The sequence below is a fragment of the Pleurodeles waltl genome, chromosome 4_1, assembly GCF_031143425.1.
Source record: "Pleurodeles waltl isolate 20211129_DDA chromosome 4_1, aPleWal1.hap1.20221129, whole genome shotgun sequence".
NCBI classification, from domain to species: Eukaryota; Metazoa; Chordata; class Amphibia; order Caudata; family Salamandridae; genus Pleurodeles; species Pleurodeles waltl.
This window is the reverse complement of record NC_090442.1, coordinates 61,393,801-61,411,295: the sequence shown is the minus strand read 5'-3', so window position 1 is coordinate 61,411,295 and position 17,495 is coordinate 61,393,801. Positions and strand designations below refer to the sequence as shown.

Sequence of the window (17,495 nt, the reverse complement as noted above, 5' to 3'; positions counted from 1 at the left end):
AGCCAACTGTCGGCCCCTCAATGACCGCAGGGGATAAGTGCAGGGATTGGGTAAACCCAGAATAACATATGCCGGAAACCTAGGTATCTCTGTATGAAAAACGTTGTCCATATCATCAAGAATGCCCTTCCAAAATCTATTTAACTTGGAACAGTGCCACAGCAGATGTATAAGTGTGCCTGTGTTGCTGCATCCCCTCCAGCAGAGCCGCTCTCTAGAAGGGTCCCACGAATGCACCCTGGCCGGCGTATAGTACCAATGTGTTGCCAGCTTATAGGCTGTCTCTGCCCCTGACGTATTGTTTGCTGTATGGTGTGCCCTATAGTGGATACTCCCCCATTCCTCCTCTGTCAGCCCTCGTCCCAACTCCTCCTCCCATCGCTTCTGTCCCGAGGTTTTCAGTGGACGTGCAACCCCCTGCAAGAGTCTATATAGCTCCGATATCACCCGTTTATCATCCTTCTTCACCTGCAGCCATCTCTCAAAAGGAATTAGCACTCTGTCCACCAAGGGCCCAACCGCCGGCTCTAGGGCCCAATGTCAGACCTGATAATATGTCAACCTGTCCGCCTCCATGAGCCCATAATCCTCCCTTATCCAATAGAAGGGGATTATTCCCTCTGCATCAAATAAGCTCCCCACTCTTCTGCAACCTCCTTCATACCAACGACGGAAGCCCTCCGGTTGCAGGCCCGGAGCAAAATCTGGGTTCTCACAAATCGGCGACAAGGGAGAGGGGAAGGTCGTCAACCCCTGCCTGACCGCCACTGCATCCCAAACTCGAAGGGTCGCACCCGTAATCGGGGAGGAATACAGCCCATGTGCTCTGTGCCTAGGACGGAGCCAGGGCTCCTTTCATATGTGAGACCCAGCCACCGCCTGGTCCATAAAGCACCAGTGCTTTTCTGTAAGCGACCGGTTCCACTCCAGTAGAAAGCGTAACTGAGCTGCCTGGTAGTACTTCAACAGACACAGGACCGCCAAACCCCCTTCGGCCTTAGGACGATACATTGTGCGGCGCGGGATTCGCGCTGGCCTCCCATCCCAAATAAATTTCAAAACCGCCTTTTGAAGCCTTGCAATAGTATGCGGCGGTGGCGTCAGATTAAGTTCTATATTTTAACACATGCACATGTTCACTGGCGTGCCTGTAATACAATGTTCAAGGGAACAACGAAATCTATGTGGAAAGTCTCAACTGCCTGCTAATGTTCTCTAATTTGGTCGGAAAGTGTTCACTCATCATTGATTTAATACCAAGTCTATGACTTTCCTCAGTAAGTACCTCGCAGACATGAAAACATGCTGTTGCACTGCTTATACATACTATATATACCATCATCTGTCAATGACTGCACCCAACAATAATGATATCATGCTCGACAGCGGACTGTGATCGATGCAGTGGCAACAATAAAAGGGAATACAACAAAAGAAAGAGCACCGGGCGTCATAAATGTACCTCAGCCTCTGGTCCTCTCTCCTCCATGTCCAACGCTTCATCCCCTCTCAGTGTGCACCGGGGTACTGCTCTCCGAAGAGAACTGGTCTCGAGTCTCCTCGGGAGGTCACAGTGTCTAGGAAGTACCTAGGAAAGTTCTACTCCTACGTTCTACTCCCTGGGTGTTCTGATAGGCACTGAGTCAGTCGTAGGGATGGACTCCGGTCGTTTCTCTCCAATGTCAGCGCCTGCACGTGGAGAGGGCTCCGGCCACCCTCTGATGGGCTAGAAATATGGATGATTTTAGAACAGACCTCCCATCTCTAATGGATGGGAAACCCTCTCTGGAGCAGGTATGGGTCTTTTCTGTAGTGGTCACAGGAGAGCATCGATGCTCTACACTGGTGGGGTTTCCTCTGTCTTTGGGTCCGCGTTCTGTCCCTCGTTTGTAACACTCTGCTTTCTCTTTGTCTGGATAGTGGAAATTAAACACACCTGGAATTTATAATCAATGTTCATAGGGTAATATTCGTGTGCACTTTTTCTGTGGTGCTTGTGGTTTTAGATATTTGTAACTCTTTCCCAAAAGAAGTCTGCATCCGGCACTGAGATCAGGGCGGATCCCACTGGCTGAGGGCAGTTATCTGACCGTCTCAAGCACTGAATATATGTGGTTAAGTTAGTGCCCTCCAAGTCACGAGCCTATCACAAGCCATGGGACAGAGAGCCACCCTTCTCCACCCCTCCTCCCCGTCCACCAACAGTTATCTGACACGCACAGGGTGTTCTCCACACCCCTAATATCCCCTAGTCGGGGCCTCTTCCCGCGACCGGCAGCTTTCTGTTTCCTCAGTGGTGCGTCTCTCTCTTCCTGGACTCCTCGTCTCTTTAAACTGTCTCTTCCAGTCTCTGCTGGAGATGGCTTGTCTCTGAACGACCCAAGGCTCTCTCAGTCACCCTAGATGCCGGCCACGCCCCCTGTCTTAGGACTCCGGGCTCCTCCTTTCTGTTGCTGTCTCACTCAGGAGTCTGCACTCCCAGGACCACTGTCACCTGTCTCAGGAGCTCATGTGCCTTCTCTCTGGGTCTAAGGGGCAGTCTACCTCCGGGTGGGCGTCCCAGCAACTCAGAACCCTCTTGGGGGGTCTCAGATGCACCCCTTCTACTTCCCCTGCTTGAGGTCTGCTGTCTTTTTCAGGAGTATGCCCTCTTCCACGCAGGACACCCCGCTCTCTGCCCTCTTCCTAGCTAGGCACTCCTCGGGGGAACTGCTCCTCTTCCCTACAGGCTGTCACATGAGTGTCCCCTGCCTCGGAGCAGCTCTCTCACTCTCTGGAGTCCCGTGCACTTCGTACCTCCGCCGCTCTTTCACCTCTAACCCAGAACCTGCTCTCTTGACCCGGAAGCAGTCCCGCTGATCTGACAGACAGTGGTCTAACCCGCCCGTCTTTGTCACCGCTCGTGGGAACCTACAAAGGCGACAAATATAGATTATAGTGAGGCTTATAAAGACTCATGAAAGGGGAAGGAGCATAGTTATCTCTCTTTATGCCTCAGAGCGTCCTCAGCTCCCAAACTGGTTAGGCCTAGACCATTCTAATATGGCTGCCGCGATCACCCATACAATCATAAAGTCCGTCGTTTGTTTCGTAGTACAGATTGTATTCAGGGAGGCGATTGTTACCCAGTTGCCGTTCAAAAGCAAGGGCAGTCTTTGTTTCTACAATGCTGTTTTCAGAGGAGCCAACCTCATCTTCGTACAGCCTATTGACCCCCACTTATTTCCACGACGTTACTTGTAATGAGTAAGCAATTTTGCAGCGTCACAGTCTCATGCAGCATGGCTTTATTCAGATACAATGACTGGCCTTAAAGGAGAAGGAAATACCCTTTTAAAATGTCATATAGAGGACACTAACAATACAGTAATATTCGCTCAAGCGCTACATAACAGCTTCGTCAGGATGTGCCCCAAGCCGAGCTCAAACACAGCACTGGCGCATAGAACTCGCGCTGAAAAGACTCGGTGACAGCACATTTCAACATGGCCGCCACGGTAATAGCTGCGTGGACCAAGTGCGGCTTGTCCGTCTTCTATGTTACCTGGAGCGCTAGAGAAGCTACTAGCGACGGAGAGAGTATAGCGCCTGGAAGAAGGCAGGAGGAGGACGAGAGAGAGTCACAGGGCACCAGGGAGCATGCAGGTGAGGGCGGAAGGTCCAAGGAGCACGCAGGTGAGGTGAAGATGGCCCTGAGGTGTTTCTCACCTCAGTCCCTGTACAGTGGTCAGTGGCTGAGCGCCTCATTCCTGGCTAGTGCAGGAGAGGGCTGTAGATGCCTCTCAGGTTCGTAGCTCCCCCAGAAAGTCAGTCACTGTGTGATTATATTAAAGCGTGCCTGTGGGAATGACCAGTCTCTGGGATGATTAAAGTGTGTGAATTTGAATTGTGTTGTAATTGTATGTATATAGCGCTTAGTACCCCTAGAAAGGCGTTGAACCGTGTTGCAGCAAGTGGCACGCTACTCTTTAACTCCATTTTAGAGTTCAACAGCATATTATTACTATAAGCTTAGTTTTCTTCCTTGTGGATTTGTTGTGGCGGTAGGTCTCGTGTTTATTGGAGGCTTTTGGCTTCGGAGCTGTGTGAAAACGCTGTGCTTGATATCCGTCGCTTGTTAGCGCGTAGGTCCTTAATAAGTAAACTTACAAGGGGACGCGTATAGGTCGATGAACCTTTTGACTCGCTTAAGATGTTCCTACCATAGTTCCAGTACAGAAACCATAATCAATACACAATTATTATTTATAAATTCAATAATCAATGGAGTCAGTAATTGTCACGCACCACGACTTTTCAGCCATGAGTAACCACACCTCTAGTGAAAAGTTTAGTAAGTTTATTTCCCTTATATTAACAATGCTAAATTCATATAGATTTATCAAAAAAATCAAACGCGTATAAGAATACTATTTTTAACCAAAAGATGCAAGAAATACAACCTAATCAAGGCTTGAATCACAATACATTGTAAAGCATCAGTGCAAATCATTAGCAGGGTCAGCTTCAATAATGCTACGTAATCCATAAAATTCAGCAAAATAGCTCGTCAACCATTTGTGTCTGAAATTTGTCAATCGTCATGTAGGCAACCTCAACTAACCCAGATTAACATCAGCATGTGGAACTTCTTGCAAAACAATTTGGAACACGAATTTAGAAAACATCTAGCTAAGGAAAACTAATTTTAGAAAGTGCAGTTGGTACCTAGAAAGAAAAGGCATAAAAGTGCAATTTAGTCATATCTACCTATCCACGGTATGAGTCAGCAAGCAGAATCAGTCTTTGTCCTCAATCGATCAGCAAAGCATCAGGCTCTCAGAGAGTATGAGCCCAATGACAGTCTCTCAAATCTCTTCGAAGTCTCTTCCCCACAATGGCCTGCCTAAAATCTGGTCTCTCTCCTCAAATCTGAAGTCTAATCCCTCTGTCGCGTTGTTATATCAAAGTCACCCAAACTATCTCCTAATAATTTCCAGTTGGTCAGTTAATCGTACGTTATTACTCTAAGCAATAACAATTTTATATCAAATCTATGAATTCTAATAATTCTCCTTTCACACGATGTTGATTGGTCTGCCAGACGATGTTCTCATCATCCGGCTCGTCAGGTATCAAATTTGTTGCATCTTCTTCTCCAGTCAGTGTCTTCATTGTTCACATCCTGGGAAAGTACCTCTTGCACACATTACACACAGTTGTTACACTTTTTTAGGACACGGTCTCCAGTTAGTTGGTTCTCATGGAAAGCTTCTGCTAAGCATTTTATTAAAACAATAAACATTTCACAGTTAGTTCAATCTGTCAGCATTTTCTATTAAACGCAAAGGAATCCAGCTTCTGCATGAGGCCTGGCAACCTAGGCCAAGACACTCGCTAAGTTAAGGTCTACAATTAATAAGCTAGACCATACTTCATAACCCTTAACATGACATATTACTACATTAATCTAATACATTTTCAATATTTCATACATATTAATCACTTAATTAGTACATTTCGTGAACACTGGTGTCCATTCTTCGAGGTCACATTTTCAAGCGTGCACATTATTTTTCTGCATTATTTATTTTCTACAAAATTCATTATTCAAAATACATAAACACTGAATAATAATTGCTAATTAAGACATCTGCTTCAGCACACTCAACTCTCTTCAGGTGATGACCCCGCATCATAGAACAGCCCAGTTCTTTAATACTCTAGTGTTCAAGCTTGACACTTGATGCTCATGCAGGCTGGCATTGTCTTGAGCCCGACGCACTTACTTTCTTAACTTTGCAAATTTCTGTATTGAACCGTAAACTTAGTCTGGCGACAAGAATCTGATACAAACCCAAACATGCAAAGCACAATGGACTACCTTCGCTCCCTCCCACCCCCGAAATTGAAGTTCAGTAGTACTTTTTATAATTCAGTGTTGCATATCAATTTTACAAACAAACTTTTCTTCATTATGAATCATGTATGGTTTGGAAATCAGGAGTTTTTACCTGCCCCACCCCACCCCACCCCACCCCCTAGCTGGTTGCAACTATTCTCAATGTTAGATCATAGAAATGTCATAATATACTTTCTCCAGACCTAAGCAAACAGCAGCCCAAGAATCAATCAGTCTATTTGTAAAGCGCACTACATACCCGTGAGGGTTTCAAGGTGCTGGGGGGGGGAGCTGCTACTGCTCGAAGAGCCAGGTCTTGAGGTGTCTTCTGAAGGTGAACAGGTCGAGGATGAAGCCGAGGTTTCGTGCGTGGTCGGTTGGTGTTGGTGGGGTGCCCAGCGAGGCTGGCCACCATGAGTCGACCCAAGCGGAGGGGGTGGGCCCAAGAATGAGAACCTCCGTTTTGTCCGAGTTCAATTTCAGCCGGCTGCTTCTCATCCAGTCGGCGACGGCCTTCAAGCCCTTGTGGAGGTTGGTTTTGGCGGTGTTTGGGTCCTTGGTGAGGGAGAGGATGATTTGTGTGTTGTCGGCGTAGGAGATGATGTTAAGGTTGTGTTGGCGGGCCACTCGTGCGAGGGGGGGCAGGTAGATGTTGAACAGCGTTGGGCTGAGGGATGAGCCCTGGGGTACGCCGCAGATGATGTTGGTGGCTTTGGATTGGAACGGGGGGAGGCGGACTCTCTGGGTTCTTCCAGAGAGGAAGGATGTGGTCCAGTCGAGGGCCTGGTCTTGGATCCCTGCTTCGAGGAGGCGGATTTTCAGAGTGTGGTGGCAGACAGTGTCGAAGGCGGCTGACAGGTCTAGGAGGATGAGGGCTGATGTTTCTCCATTGTCGAGATGGCTTCTGATGTCATCTGTGGCGGCGAGGAGGGCGGTCTCGGTGCTGTGGTTTTGTCTGAAGCCGGACTGGGAGGGGTCGAGGATGTTGTTGTCTTCGTGGTACCGGGTGAGCTGTGCGTTGACGATTTTCTCAATGACCTTTGCCGGGAATGGGAGCAGGGAGATGGGCCGGAAGTTCTTCAGGTCTTTGGGGTCCGCCTTTGTTTTTTTGAGTAGAGCGTTGATTTCGGCGTGTTTCCAGCTTTCCAGGAATCTTGCTGTTTCGAAGGAGATGTTGATGACCTTCCGTAGGTGTGGTAAGTTTTATCTCTAACCAGAGCCGAATACCCCATCTTACCCAAATCGAACGGGACTCTTCCCCACTGGTGTACCCCCTCTACCCAGTGTGTGATATTCTGCCACCTCTATGCTACTTATGTGGTACTTTACACATGTGAATAATATGATCTCCACAATCTAGAGGAACAGCTGAACACCATACTGCTTTGTAAGCTTACCTCCTTTGAAAGTTTCTCTCCAGGAGTTGGCCAGCCTGTCTCCATCCAGCTCTGAAATGGATAACCCTACAGATTCTAAGAAGGCGCTTCAAAAATTATTTGAACAAAATGACAATCCTTTATAGTCCTGGTCTTGTTTTCCATTAAACGTGTGCCGCATATCATATTTGTTTCACAGTACAAGACCAGTGAGCCTACGCAATTGTGTGCTCTGTTTCTATCTATACATCTGTGCGAAATGCTTATTGCAACCTTACATATCACTAGTGGCCAAGTGCAAAGTATACTTCGAACCGTTTAAAACAATAAATAAGTAAGTACAGAGGAGAGATGCTCTTTTCCCCATTCCATGCAGCATGGCACCTCTTTCTGCGTTATCAACTGTGCTTATTTATTAGGAATTTATCAACTGTATTTCTGTATTGGAGAGATGTATTGAAAGAGGCACTGCAATTGTAATGTGCTCTGCCCGAACTTTTACAGCACCCTATATTTAGCAATTTCTATTTCTTTATGTATGTAAATGTCTTGTAAATTCCTGTACTCGCCATTGCACACCTGATGATCTCTTGAGGTTAGATCCATATGGGCAATCTTCAGAGGCCAGGTGTTTGTGTCTCTTTTCGTGCAGGTACTGGGCCTTCAGTTCTCTCCCTTGTGATGTCTTCTTGGAACCTGCTGGTGTGGTGCAGGGGTGGCCTTGGAGAAAGAGTGTCAACCGCCTCACTGAAAATAGTTGTGGTGGTGCTTTCCTGTATTACGCTAGGCTGCACACTGCCCTAATGTGAGGGCACAAGGTGTTCGACAGTGGAGAGCTGTAGGAAGTTGGCTCTGTATGTACTATTTCAAAGTAAGAAATAGCATGCACAGAGTCCAAGGGTTCCCCTTAGAGGTAAGATAGTGGCAAAAAGAGATCATTCTAATGCTCTATTTTGTGGTAGTGTGGTCGAGCAGTAGGCTTATCAGAGGGTAGTGTTAAGCATTTGTTGTACACACACAGGTAATAAATGGGGAACACACACTCAAAGACAATTCCAGGCCAATAGGTTTTTATATAGAAAAATATCTTTTCTTAGTTTATTTTAAGAACCACAGGTTCAAGATTTACAAACAATACTTTAAATGAAAGGTATTTCACTTGGGAACTTTGAATTAGCAAAATAGCATATACAGTTTTCACACAAATGGCAAATAGCTATTTTAAAACTAGACAGTGCAATTTGCAACAGTTCCTGGGGGAGGTAAGTGTTTGTTAGATTTGCAGGTAAGTAAACCACCTACAGGGTTCAAAGTTGGGTCCAAGGTATCCCACCGTTGGGGGTTCAGGGCAACCCCAAAGTTACCACACCAGCAGCTCAGGGCCGGTCAGGTGCAGAGGTCAAAGTGGTGCCCAAAACGCATAGGCTTCAATGGAGAAGGGGGTGCCCCGGTTCCAGTCTGCCAGCAGGTAAGTACCCGCGTCTTCGGAGGGCAGACCAGGGGGGTTTTGTAGGGCACCGGGGGGGGACACGAGTCAGCACAAAAAGTACACCCTCAGCGGCACGGGGGCGGCCGAGTGCAGTGTGAAAACAGGCGTCGGGTTCGCAATAGGTTTCAATGGGAGACCAAGGGGTCTCTTCAGCGATGCAGGCAGGTACGGGGGGGGCTCCTCGGGGTAGCCACCACCTGGGCAAGGGAGAGGGCCACCTGGGGGTCGCTCCTGCACTGGAGGTCGGATCCTTCAGGTCCTGGGGGCTGCGGGTGCAGTGTCTTTACCGGGCGTCGTGTCTTTGAAGCAGGCAGTCGCGGTCAGGGGGAGCATCGGGATTCCCTCTGCAGGCGTCGCTGTGGGTGCTCAGGGGGGTCAACTCTGGCTACTCACGGTCTCGTAGTCGCCGGGGAGTCCTCCCTGTGGGGTTTGTTCTCCACAAGTCGAGCCGGGGGCGTCGGGTGCAGAGTGCAAAGTCTCACGCTTCCGGCGGGGAACGTGTGTTGTTTCAAAGTTGCTTCTTTGTTGCAAAGTTGCAGTCTTTGTGGAACAGAGCCGCTGTCCTCGGGAGTTCTTGGTCCTTCTAGATGGAGGTTAGTCCTCTGAGGCTTCAGAGGTCGCTGGACCCTGTGGAATGCGTCGCTGGAGCAGTGTCTTTAGAAGTGGGGAGACAGGCCGGTAGAGCTGGGGCCAAAGCGTTTGGTGTCTCCGTCTTCTCTGCAGATTTTCAGCTCAGCAGTCCTTCTTCGTCTTAGGTTGCAGGAATCTAGTTACCTAGGTTCTGGGAGCCCCTAAATACTCGATTTAGGGGTGTGTTTAGGTCTGGGGGATTAGTAGCCAATGGCTACTAGCCCTGAGGGTGGCTACACCCTCTTTGTGCCTCCTCCCTGAGGGGAGTGGGGCACATCCCTAATCCTACTGGGGGAATCCTCCATCTGCAAGATGGAGGATTTCTAAAAGTCAGTCACCTCAGCTCAGGACACCTTAGGGGCTGTCCTGACTGGCCAGTGACTCCTCCTTGTTTTTCTCATTATCTCCTCCGGCCTTGCCGCCAAAAGTGGGGCCGTGGCCGGAGGGGGCTGGCAACTCCACTAGCTGGAGCGCCCTGGGGTGCTGTAACAAAGGGGGCGAGCCTTTGAGGCACACTGCCAGGTGTTACAGTTCCTGCAGGGGGAGGTGAGAAGCACCTCCACCCAGTACAGGCTTTGTTACTAGCCACAGAGTGACAAAGGCACTCTTCCCCCATGTGGCCAGCAACATGTCTGGTGTGTGGCAGGCTGCTAAAACTAGTCAGCCCACACTGGTAGTCGGGTAAGGTTTCAGGGGGCACCTCTAAGGTGCCCTCTGGGGTGTATGTTACAATAAAATGTACACTGGCATCAGTGTGCATTTGTTGTGCTGAGAAGTTTGATATCAAACTTCACAGTTTTCAGTGTAGCCATTATGGTGCTGTGGAGTTCGTGCATGACAGACTCCCAGACCATATACTCTTATGGCTACCCTGCACTTACAATGTCTATGGTTTTGCTTAGACACTGTAGGGGCATAGTGCTCATGCACTTATGCCCTCACCTATGGTATAGTGCACCCTGCCTTAGGGCTGTAAGGCCTGCTAGAGGGGTGACTTATCTACACCTATAGGCAGTGTGAGATTGGCATGGCACCCTGAGGGGAGTGCCATGTCGACTTAGTCATTTTATCCCCACTAGCACACACAAGCTGGCAAGCAGTGTGTCTGTGCTGAGAGAGGGGTCCCTAGGGTGGCATAAGATATGCTGCAGCCCTTAGAGACCTTCCCTGGCATCAGGGCCCTTGATACCAGAGGTACCGGTTACAAGGGACTTGCCTGGATGCCAGGGTGTGCCAATTGTGGAAACAAAAGTACAGGTTAGGGAAAGAACACCGGTGCTGGGGCCTGGTTAGCAGGGCTCAGCACACTTTCAAATCATAACTTGGCATCAGCAAAGGCAAAAAGTCAGGGGGTAACCATGCCAAGGAGGCATTTCCTTACAAGAGCCTTGTGCTTTTATGTCACTGTTTCTTCTCTTTCACTCTCAGTTGGGCTTTTATGCATTTCTTACTTCGGTATCCCTTCGTTGAGAATTTTGCAGTAATGTAATACAGTAGTTTGTTAGTTGGGGCATAAAAAAACATCTCCTCATAATGCAGTGGAGGGTATTTTTCTGTACAGTAGCTGTGAGATGGGAGCCGCAGCTCAAACCAAACTCATAGATTTTTGTCTTTCTATGTGGATGAAGGTGGCAATCCCTTTTCTTAATGTCTGGAAAATGGAGAGTTTTCTTGATTGCACTGTCAGCAGCTTAGATTTTAGTCTTTGATCAGTCCAGGAATATGAGGCCCTCCTTCATCTAGTAATGTATGGGCTACAGGCAGTTTGTGGCGTTGCTCCAGCCTCCTGGGCCCTTACTTCTGCTGGAAAGCTAGCTGCACGTTGTGTGCCTAGATCTGGAAATTTAGTGCATGTTGTATGATCCCATAATTCATTAGCTACATATATCTTTTGAAGCAGAGCAGTGATGACTGTGAGCTCTGGGAATGGTGCAGGAGATATACTTAGTTGATGATCTGATTATTGAAAAATCTAATGTTGACTTTGGTCTGAAATGAAGGATCACAGATCAAGGTGAACTAAATGCTTCTTGAAGTCCCCTTTGGATCTACTTTTCATAGTTTGGCAAGTATAAGGCCAGGAGTTTTTGGAGATGCAGGAACCAACAAACACAAATCCAATACAGTTAAGAGACTCAGACTGCAAGGGCCTGTCAAAGAGGAGTGTAATATATTATTTAAATAGCACTGCTAGGTTGATTGAATTGAGTAGCAGTCACAATAAACATATAATGAACCTGTAGTCAAGTAAAAACCAACAAAAAGATCCAGTTGATATAATACTCAACTGTTGTGAACACTCAAAAACGTGAAACAATCTTTCACACAATCAGAGAAAGCTGGGGATAGGTCAACCAGCATTGGAGGCCATAGTTGCTGTGCTCAGCATCAGCGATAAAGGTCTCTTGCATTCAGACCAGCCACATCAGGGGACCACAAGCAGCAGAGTTGGTAGCCGCTGAAAAAAGCTTTTATCAAGTTCAGTTCTGCAGTGAAGGAAAACTATTGTGGATGTTTGGACCCATCCAGAGATGTCTGTTTAGCCCCGTCAGGCTCATGTTTATGACCTGTCTGTCCTGGAGTGGGCTACTTAAACTTGGATGGCGTTAAACCTGGCGGGTTGCCAGCCTTCAGTTTGTTGTTCACCATGTTCCCTTGCCAAACCTTACCTTGATGTCCCTGACCCAGGGAGCCTGTTTCCTCTTCAGGAAAATGAGTACAAGGACTTGCATTATTCCTTTCTGCAATTCCCTGCATTCAGGTCTCATCCCTCCAAATCTGCAGCCTTGTAACATTGACTCAGCAGAAACCCATGGAGAGGAAAAGGGTCTGGTCTTTGAAGGAGGGATGGCTTCTAAAGGTGAGGGACCAAAAAGAAATGGCCTCATCACTGCAGGGGAATATCAGGCCTTCCTCTACACAATTCGCTATTGCTTGAGATCCAGCCAGGGAGGTCTTAAACTACCTGTCCCCTACTTCAGGCCAGAACTCCTACAGCATAGTGGAAATCAGGAAATATTCATGGGGTCAGCCGTACTCCAACCCATTTTTCTCCACTGGCCATCAGGGTGGCAAATATTACAGGAGAGAACCTGACACACACACCCTTTGAATACCAAGAGTGAGGATTTCCCATTATCTAGAAGGTGAATATCCTATATGTGAAGGCTGAACAGTTAAATTACAAAAAGGAATAGGACGTCTCTTGCTACACCTTTGAGTCATTGGGGTGTTCCGGCTAAGTTTGAAAGATGTAATTGTATAAATTGTGGTGATTAGGAATAAATCCTATATACTCCCTCCTGGACTTCTGATTGGTTTCCTACCCACCTGCTTGAGATTTCTTCTTAGCTCTTGTGCCTCTCTGCTTCAGCTCATGGCAGAGGTAAACAGTGTGTTAGATACTCTTAGCTTTCCCCGGGAGGACACAGACAAGCAGGACTTGGGTATATTCTGCAGTTTCTATTTTGGGCTGCAGGCTTTTAGTTACATTAGGTCACATCTTTATGCTTTGGTCTAGGCAATGGGCTCTCAAGAACGCTGGCCCTTGGTGCTTGTGAGAGGATGAATAGAAAAATTCAGTTTCCTAGATGAGTGTTGTGTGAGTTATTAATGACAGAACCCCTTTGACTCCTGATGGGCTCCATTGAACTGTGATGTATGTGTTAAAGTGTGGTGAAGTGAATGCAGATTTAGAATGTTGAGTTCACGGTTACATGCAGACTAATAAAGATGTGTAATACACAGCTTCGTGTGTGATGTAGTCATTGGCGCGGATAAGTAACCAATAGATCAACCGTGTTCTCCCAGGGAGTTTGCCATGGTCCAAGCAAACTGCTTGTGCATGCCCTGTGTGCCTCTGTCAAAGAGCAAAATCAGCGTTTGTTGTATGTGGACTTAAAGTGCAATTCCAGCCGGTGCGAAGCGCATGAACATAATTAAAGCTTCCCTGAGAAGTCTACACATCCTTGGCCAAGAACCTGCTGGCAAGGCTGTAAAGAGAGATTCCTCACTACTATGCAACATAAAGTGATACATCATACGGAGTGCTAACACTAAAGGCGGACACAAACAGATACAGTAAAGAAGTGCTGAAAACTACCATAGTCCGTTACTAGTAGAATACACATAAGTGATAGCTGACAGAATAATTGATAATAAAGCATACTGTTGTTGCACTTACTAGAGCCACGATAAGATGAGCTCTATGACCTCAGCAGGGGGGCGAAGAAACCCAAGAAGAAGCATGGAGGTTCTGCTTACTGAGCTGTACAATACCTGAAGCAGCACACCACCAAAGCTGCCGGGTGGCGGCTCAGAACAACTCTGGAGGTCTCCAGAAAGGTGAAGGACTCCATTAGAGACCAAGAAAAAGGTCACAGTTCCACAGACTGTCCAAGATGACAGCACATCACAGGGCCTTAGAGATGGCACGGAGGGAGCAGGTCCTGGTGGATAGCAGACCGTATTGGAGCCGATCCCGGAAACAGTTATAATGCAGCCACCTTCCTGAAACCACCAACACCACTACCATTCAGTACTGCCAAAAAGCAGAATACTGGTGATAGATGGACTGCTTGGATAGAGACATTTGATTTCATTGATGCACTAGAATAAAGAGATAACAAGTAGATTATCAAATACCTTAAGAATCTTGCTGGTTAGGATGTGAAAGAAGTCACAAAGAAAATGCCACAAACTGACTAAGATACACACCATCAGATCAAAAAATCTTTGAATTTCAAGTTCAAGCCAATGCCGAAAGTAGATTACGAAAGGTACACTTTTTGTCAAGAATGAAAGAGAGTTGGTAAAACCATAGATTTGTTGAGAGACTGGATGCGTCCATCAAACACTACAATAGAGTGAGGGTCCTTGCTTGAACGTAGGGTAACCTGACTGCCAACCAAGACCCCATTTCTAACAGTTTCTTGCAAACAAAATACAATTTGTCTGTGTCTTTGAGCAACAGGACGGACGTACTCATTAATAGCAATTGTACTTTCATAGTCTTAAGTTTTCCTAACCCATGAAACAACGAAGGGAACTGACTCACTATTTCGCGATGAGCATTCATGTTGTACTTCACTGAGACCAGTCCGATTGCAGCTGCTGTGCTGAAACTCAGTAAACGGGTACTTGATGCCTTACCTTACAGCAGATGAATGGATGCTTGCACTTTTTTCTTCTTGCGTTTCATCATTGCTACAAATGAACCTTGATTTTTCAATGGCATTGATGCAGCCCATTTATATATTTTAGTTTTCAGTGGCGTCAGTCGTGGCAATGTAAATGGTTCTTCATACTTCTCCCCAGGCATAATGTTCATCGACACATGAAAGCTATTGAACAACCGTTTAATTTTGGACAATGTTTGAAGCACTTTGGTGATTTTTCAAGTCGACTTTCCTTTCACCGGTATTTTTCTTCACATGCAGCCAGTCCAATGTGCTGACATTTTTCTGAGGTAAACACTGATATTACACAACCGTTATTTTCACTTTCACTTGATACTGAAGAACTTTTTAACGATGATTTAGATGACAATTGTCTTTGTTTGGTATTGACTTGTCTCAACTGTTGTTGTCACTTGGCCTTGTGGGCGTTCCTCAATGGTCACCACTAAAGTATTTGAGCTGCCATTTTTAATTTTTGCTGAGACACACTTACTTTTTTTCTTTGCCTTGCAAACTGTTACAAAATGGTTCTCCTTCACACAGCCTTTGCATATCTGTCTGATGGTGGGACATTTACCTTCTTGTGGAAACAACAATCGACACCTGAAACACAACTTCTCTGCAGAGACACTTTTTCAGGAATCTTAGTTTGTAGACCATCTGGCACAAGTAAATTTTTTAGAATCTTGGGCTCAGACTATTGAACCCTATTTAAATTATAAATTCAACACTATTCTAGGGGATTTTAATTGTCATTTTGACGATCCTTCTAACAAGGACACTTTCTTTCTGAGACAATGTCAAATCTTGAATTGCCCCAGAGTTAGGAGAGCTACTCATTCCTCTGGACACATCCATGATGGTATTTTTTCGAAACAACCTGATCTCAGTATAAATTAAATGTGTCCTCTTAATTGGACAGACCATTATATCATTCTTTTTAGTATCCTTTTGGCCCTCCCCAATGTCAATCAAGTCCTTGTAAAGCATATTACGTGTAGTAATGTAAGCAAGATTACTACAGTCAATTTTGAACGAGCTTTCTGTGCTCTTAAACACAACTCAGTATTTCCGCTGAGCTACTCGGCTGAAGGCTTTGACACATGGGTCTCTTACTCCTTGGACTCCATTGCCCCTTTAAGAACTAAGACCATGACCAGACCCAAATCATCTGCCCCCTAGTTTTCAGTTGTACTTAAGTAGCTGCATTTGAAATGTCACCAGCAAGAGCGCAAGTGGTTGTTTACTACTACCGCTGATGGAAAACTCCTGGAAAAAGACAAACATAGGATTTTGCTGTTACATTACAAATCAGTTATTAAGGCCGCTAAAACAACTTTTGTAACCAACTTTTTTTTTTTTTTTTACAGATAAAATCAGGATGGCAGGTAACTCTCCTATACTATTGTTTACAACTATTAAGGACCTGACCTCCTTTCTTTCCCAGAATCAGGCTTCCACCTCCCAAGCTTTTTGTGATTGTATGCATTCTTCTTCAAAATTAAGATTCTAGACCTATATTCCACCTTTGATCTTTCCTTAGAGGATAACACCAAGCCTGTTGACTTCTCTGGACTAAAACTGATGGAGTTTCCGACTGCTCTTGAGCTGCTCTTGAGCACTAAATCTGGGCCTCCTTCGGGTCCCTGCTAAGCCCAAATATTCGATTTGGCTTCTGGTTCTATTGCTGACTTTCCATACAATATATTTTAAAATTATTATTCAATCTGGTACTTTTCTTGTATCCTTCAAAAGAGCCATAGTCACTCCACTACTGAATGCAAAACAAATGTTGATCCAGATGATTTTAAGAATTATCATTCAATCTCTTTGCTGCCTTTTACAGCCAAAGTTTTGGAAACATTTCTAAATTTGGAACTGGTCAATTTAATAGAAACTCATGGCTGCCTGGATCCTTAACAAAATGGTTTTAAGGCTGGACACAATTTGGAGATTGCACCTGTGGCAGTCAGTGATAACATCCGTTGTCATGTTGACCAGGAGGATGCAGCCATATGTCTAATGCTGGACTTGTCTGCAGCATTTGATACAATATGGTCAGCCTGTATGATTTAACGGCTGGTGGAGGTAGGGTTGCTCTCTTGGACAGAGCCCAGGTAGTCAGCGGTGGGGACCTTAAAGCAGAGGCCTTTACTCTTCCTTGCGCGGTCCCCCATGGCTCCACGTTGTGTCCAACCCTCTAACATCCATGTGGCACCTTTGGCAGCCCTGGTGCAGTCTTTTGGCTTTGAGGTTAAGTCGTATGCCGATGACACCCAAATTATTGTGTCAATTTCTAACAATGTGATGAATGCTGCCGAGTCTTTTATGCACTGTATGCCCAGTAGTGAGAACTGGATGAACAACAATGTGCTAAAACTCAATGCTGGCAAGACAGAGGTTTTAGTCTTTTGTGCCAAAGACTCTAACTGGTCCCAAACTTGGTGACATAAGGAGTGTGGGTCTCTTCCTACCACTGTGAAATCTGCCACAAATGTGGGTATTTTGTTGGATAAATCCTTGAGTTTTGACGTCCAGGCTAGCCGCACCGCTGGCACTTGTTTGTATATTAATAAAACCTTGAAGAAGATTTTTCCTTTTATTCAAAATGAGTTACGCCAGGTGGTTGTCATCGTGCTTATTACATCTCAGTTGGACTATTGTAATTCTTTACTTCTGAATGCCAACTGTACTAGTGTTAATAAGTTGTTCAGAACGCAGCTACCCGTCTCACCTTGAATATTCCTAGACAGGCATTGGTGAGAGAAAGGCTATGTACTCCTTCCTGTCTGCCTAGCGTAAAAAGCATGGTCTTCAAAGCTATCTGCATGGTGCATAAAGACCTTCATTTCCAGAACACGGAACAGCTTAATGCGATGTATTGGTGGTATACCCCACCTAGATCTCTTAGGTCTTCACTCTGTAAATTGGTAGTGGTACCA

General features: G+C 46.1%; 2 protein-coding genes across 3 annotated transcripts in view; one reads left to right on the top strand and one right to left on the bottom strand.

The window, feature by feature from the left end:
* SZT2 (SZT2 subunit of KICSTOR complex) overlaps positions 1-2,865 on the bottom strand; it is a 606,663-nt gene extending 603,798 nt beyond the window's left edge. Inside the window, exon 1 of the mRNA XM_069227802.1 lies at positions 1,463-2,865. Within this exon, the coding sequence (XP_069083903.1) occupies positions 1,463-1,489 (27 nt within the window). The 5' untranslated portion in view covers positions 1,490-2,865. The remainder of the gene's footprint in view (positions 1-1,462) is intronic.
* A 376-nt stretch (positions 2,866-3,241) lies between these two features.
* MED8 (mediator complex subunit 8) overlaps positions 3,242-17,495 on the top strand; it is a 39,500-nt gene continuing 25,246 nt past the window's right edge. Inside the window, exon 1 of one of the 2 annotated variants that reach the window (XM_069227803.1) lies at positions 3,242-3,675. In XM_069227803.1, the coding sequence (XP_069083904.1) occupies positions 3,640-3,675 (36 nt within the window). In that variant the 5' untranslated portion in view covers positions 3,242-3,639. The remainder of the gene's footprint in view (positions 3,676-17,495) is intronic. The other variant, XM_069227804.1, reaches the window with a different exon arrangement.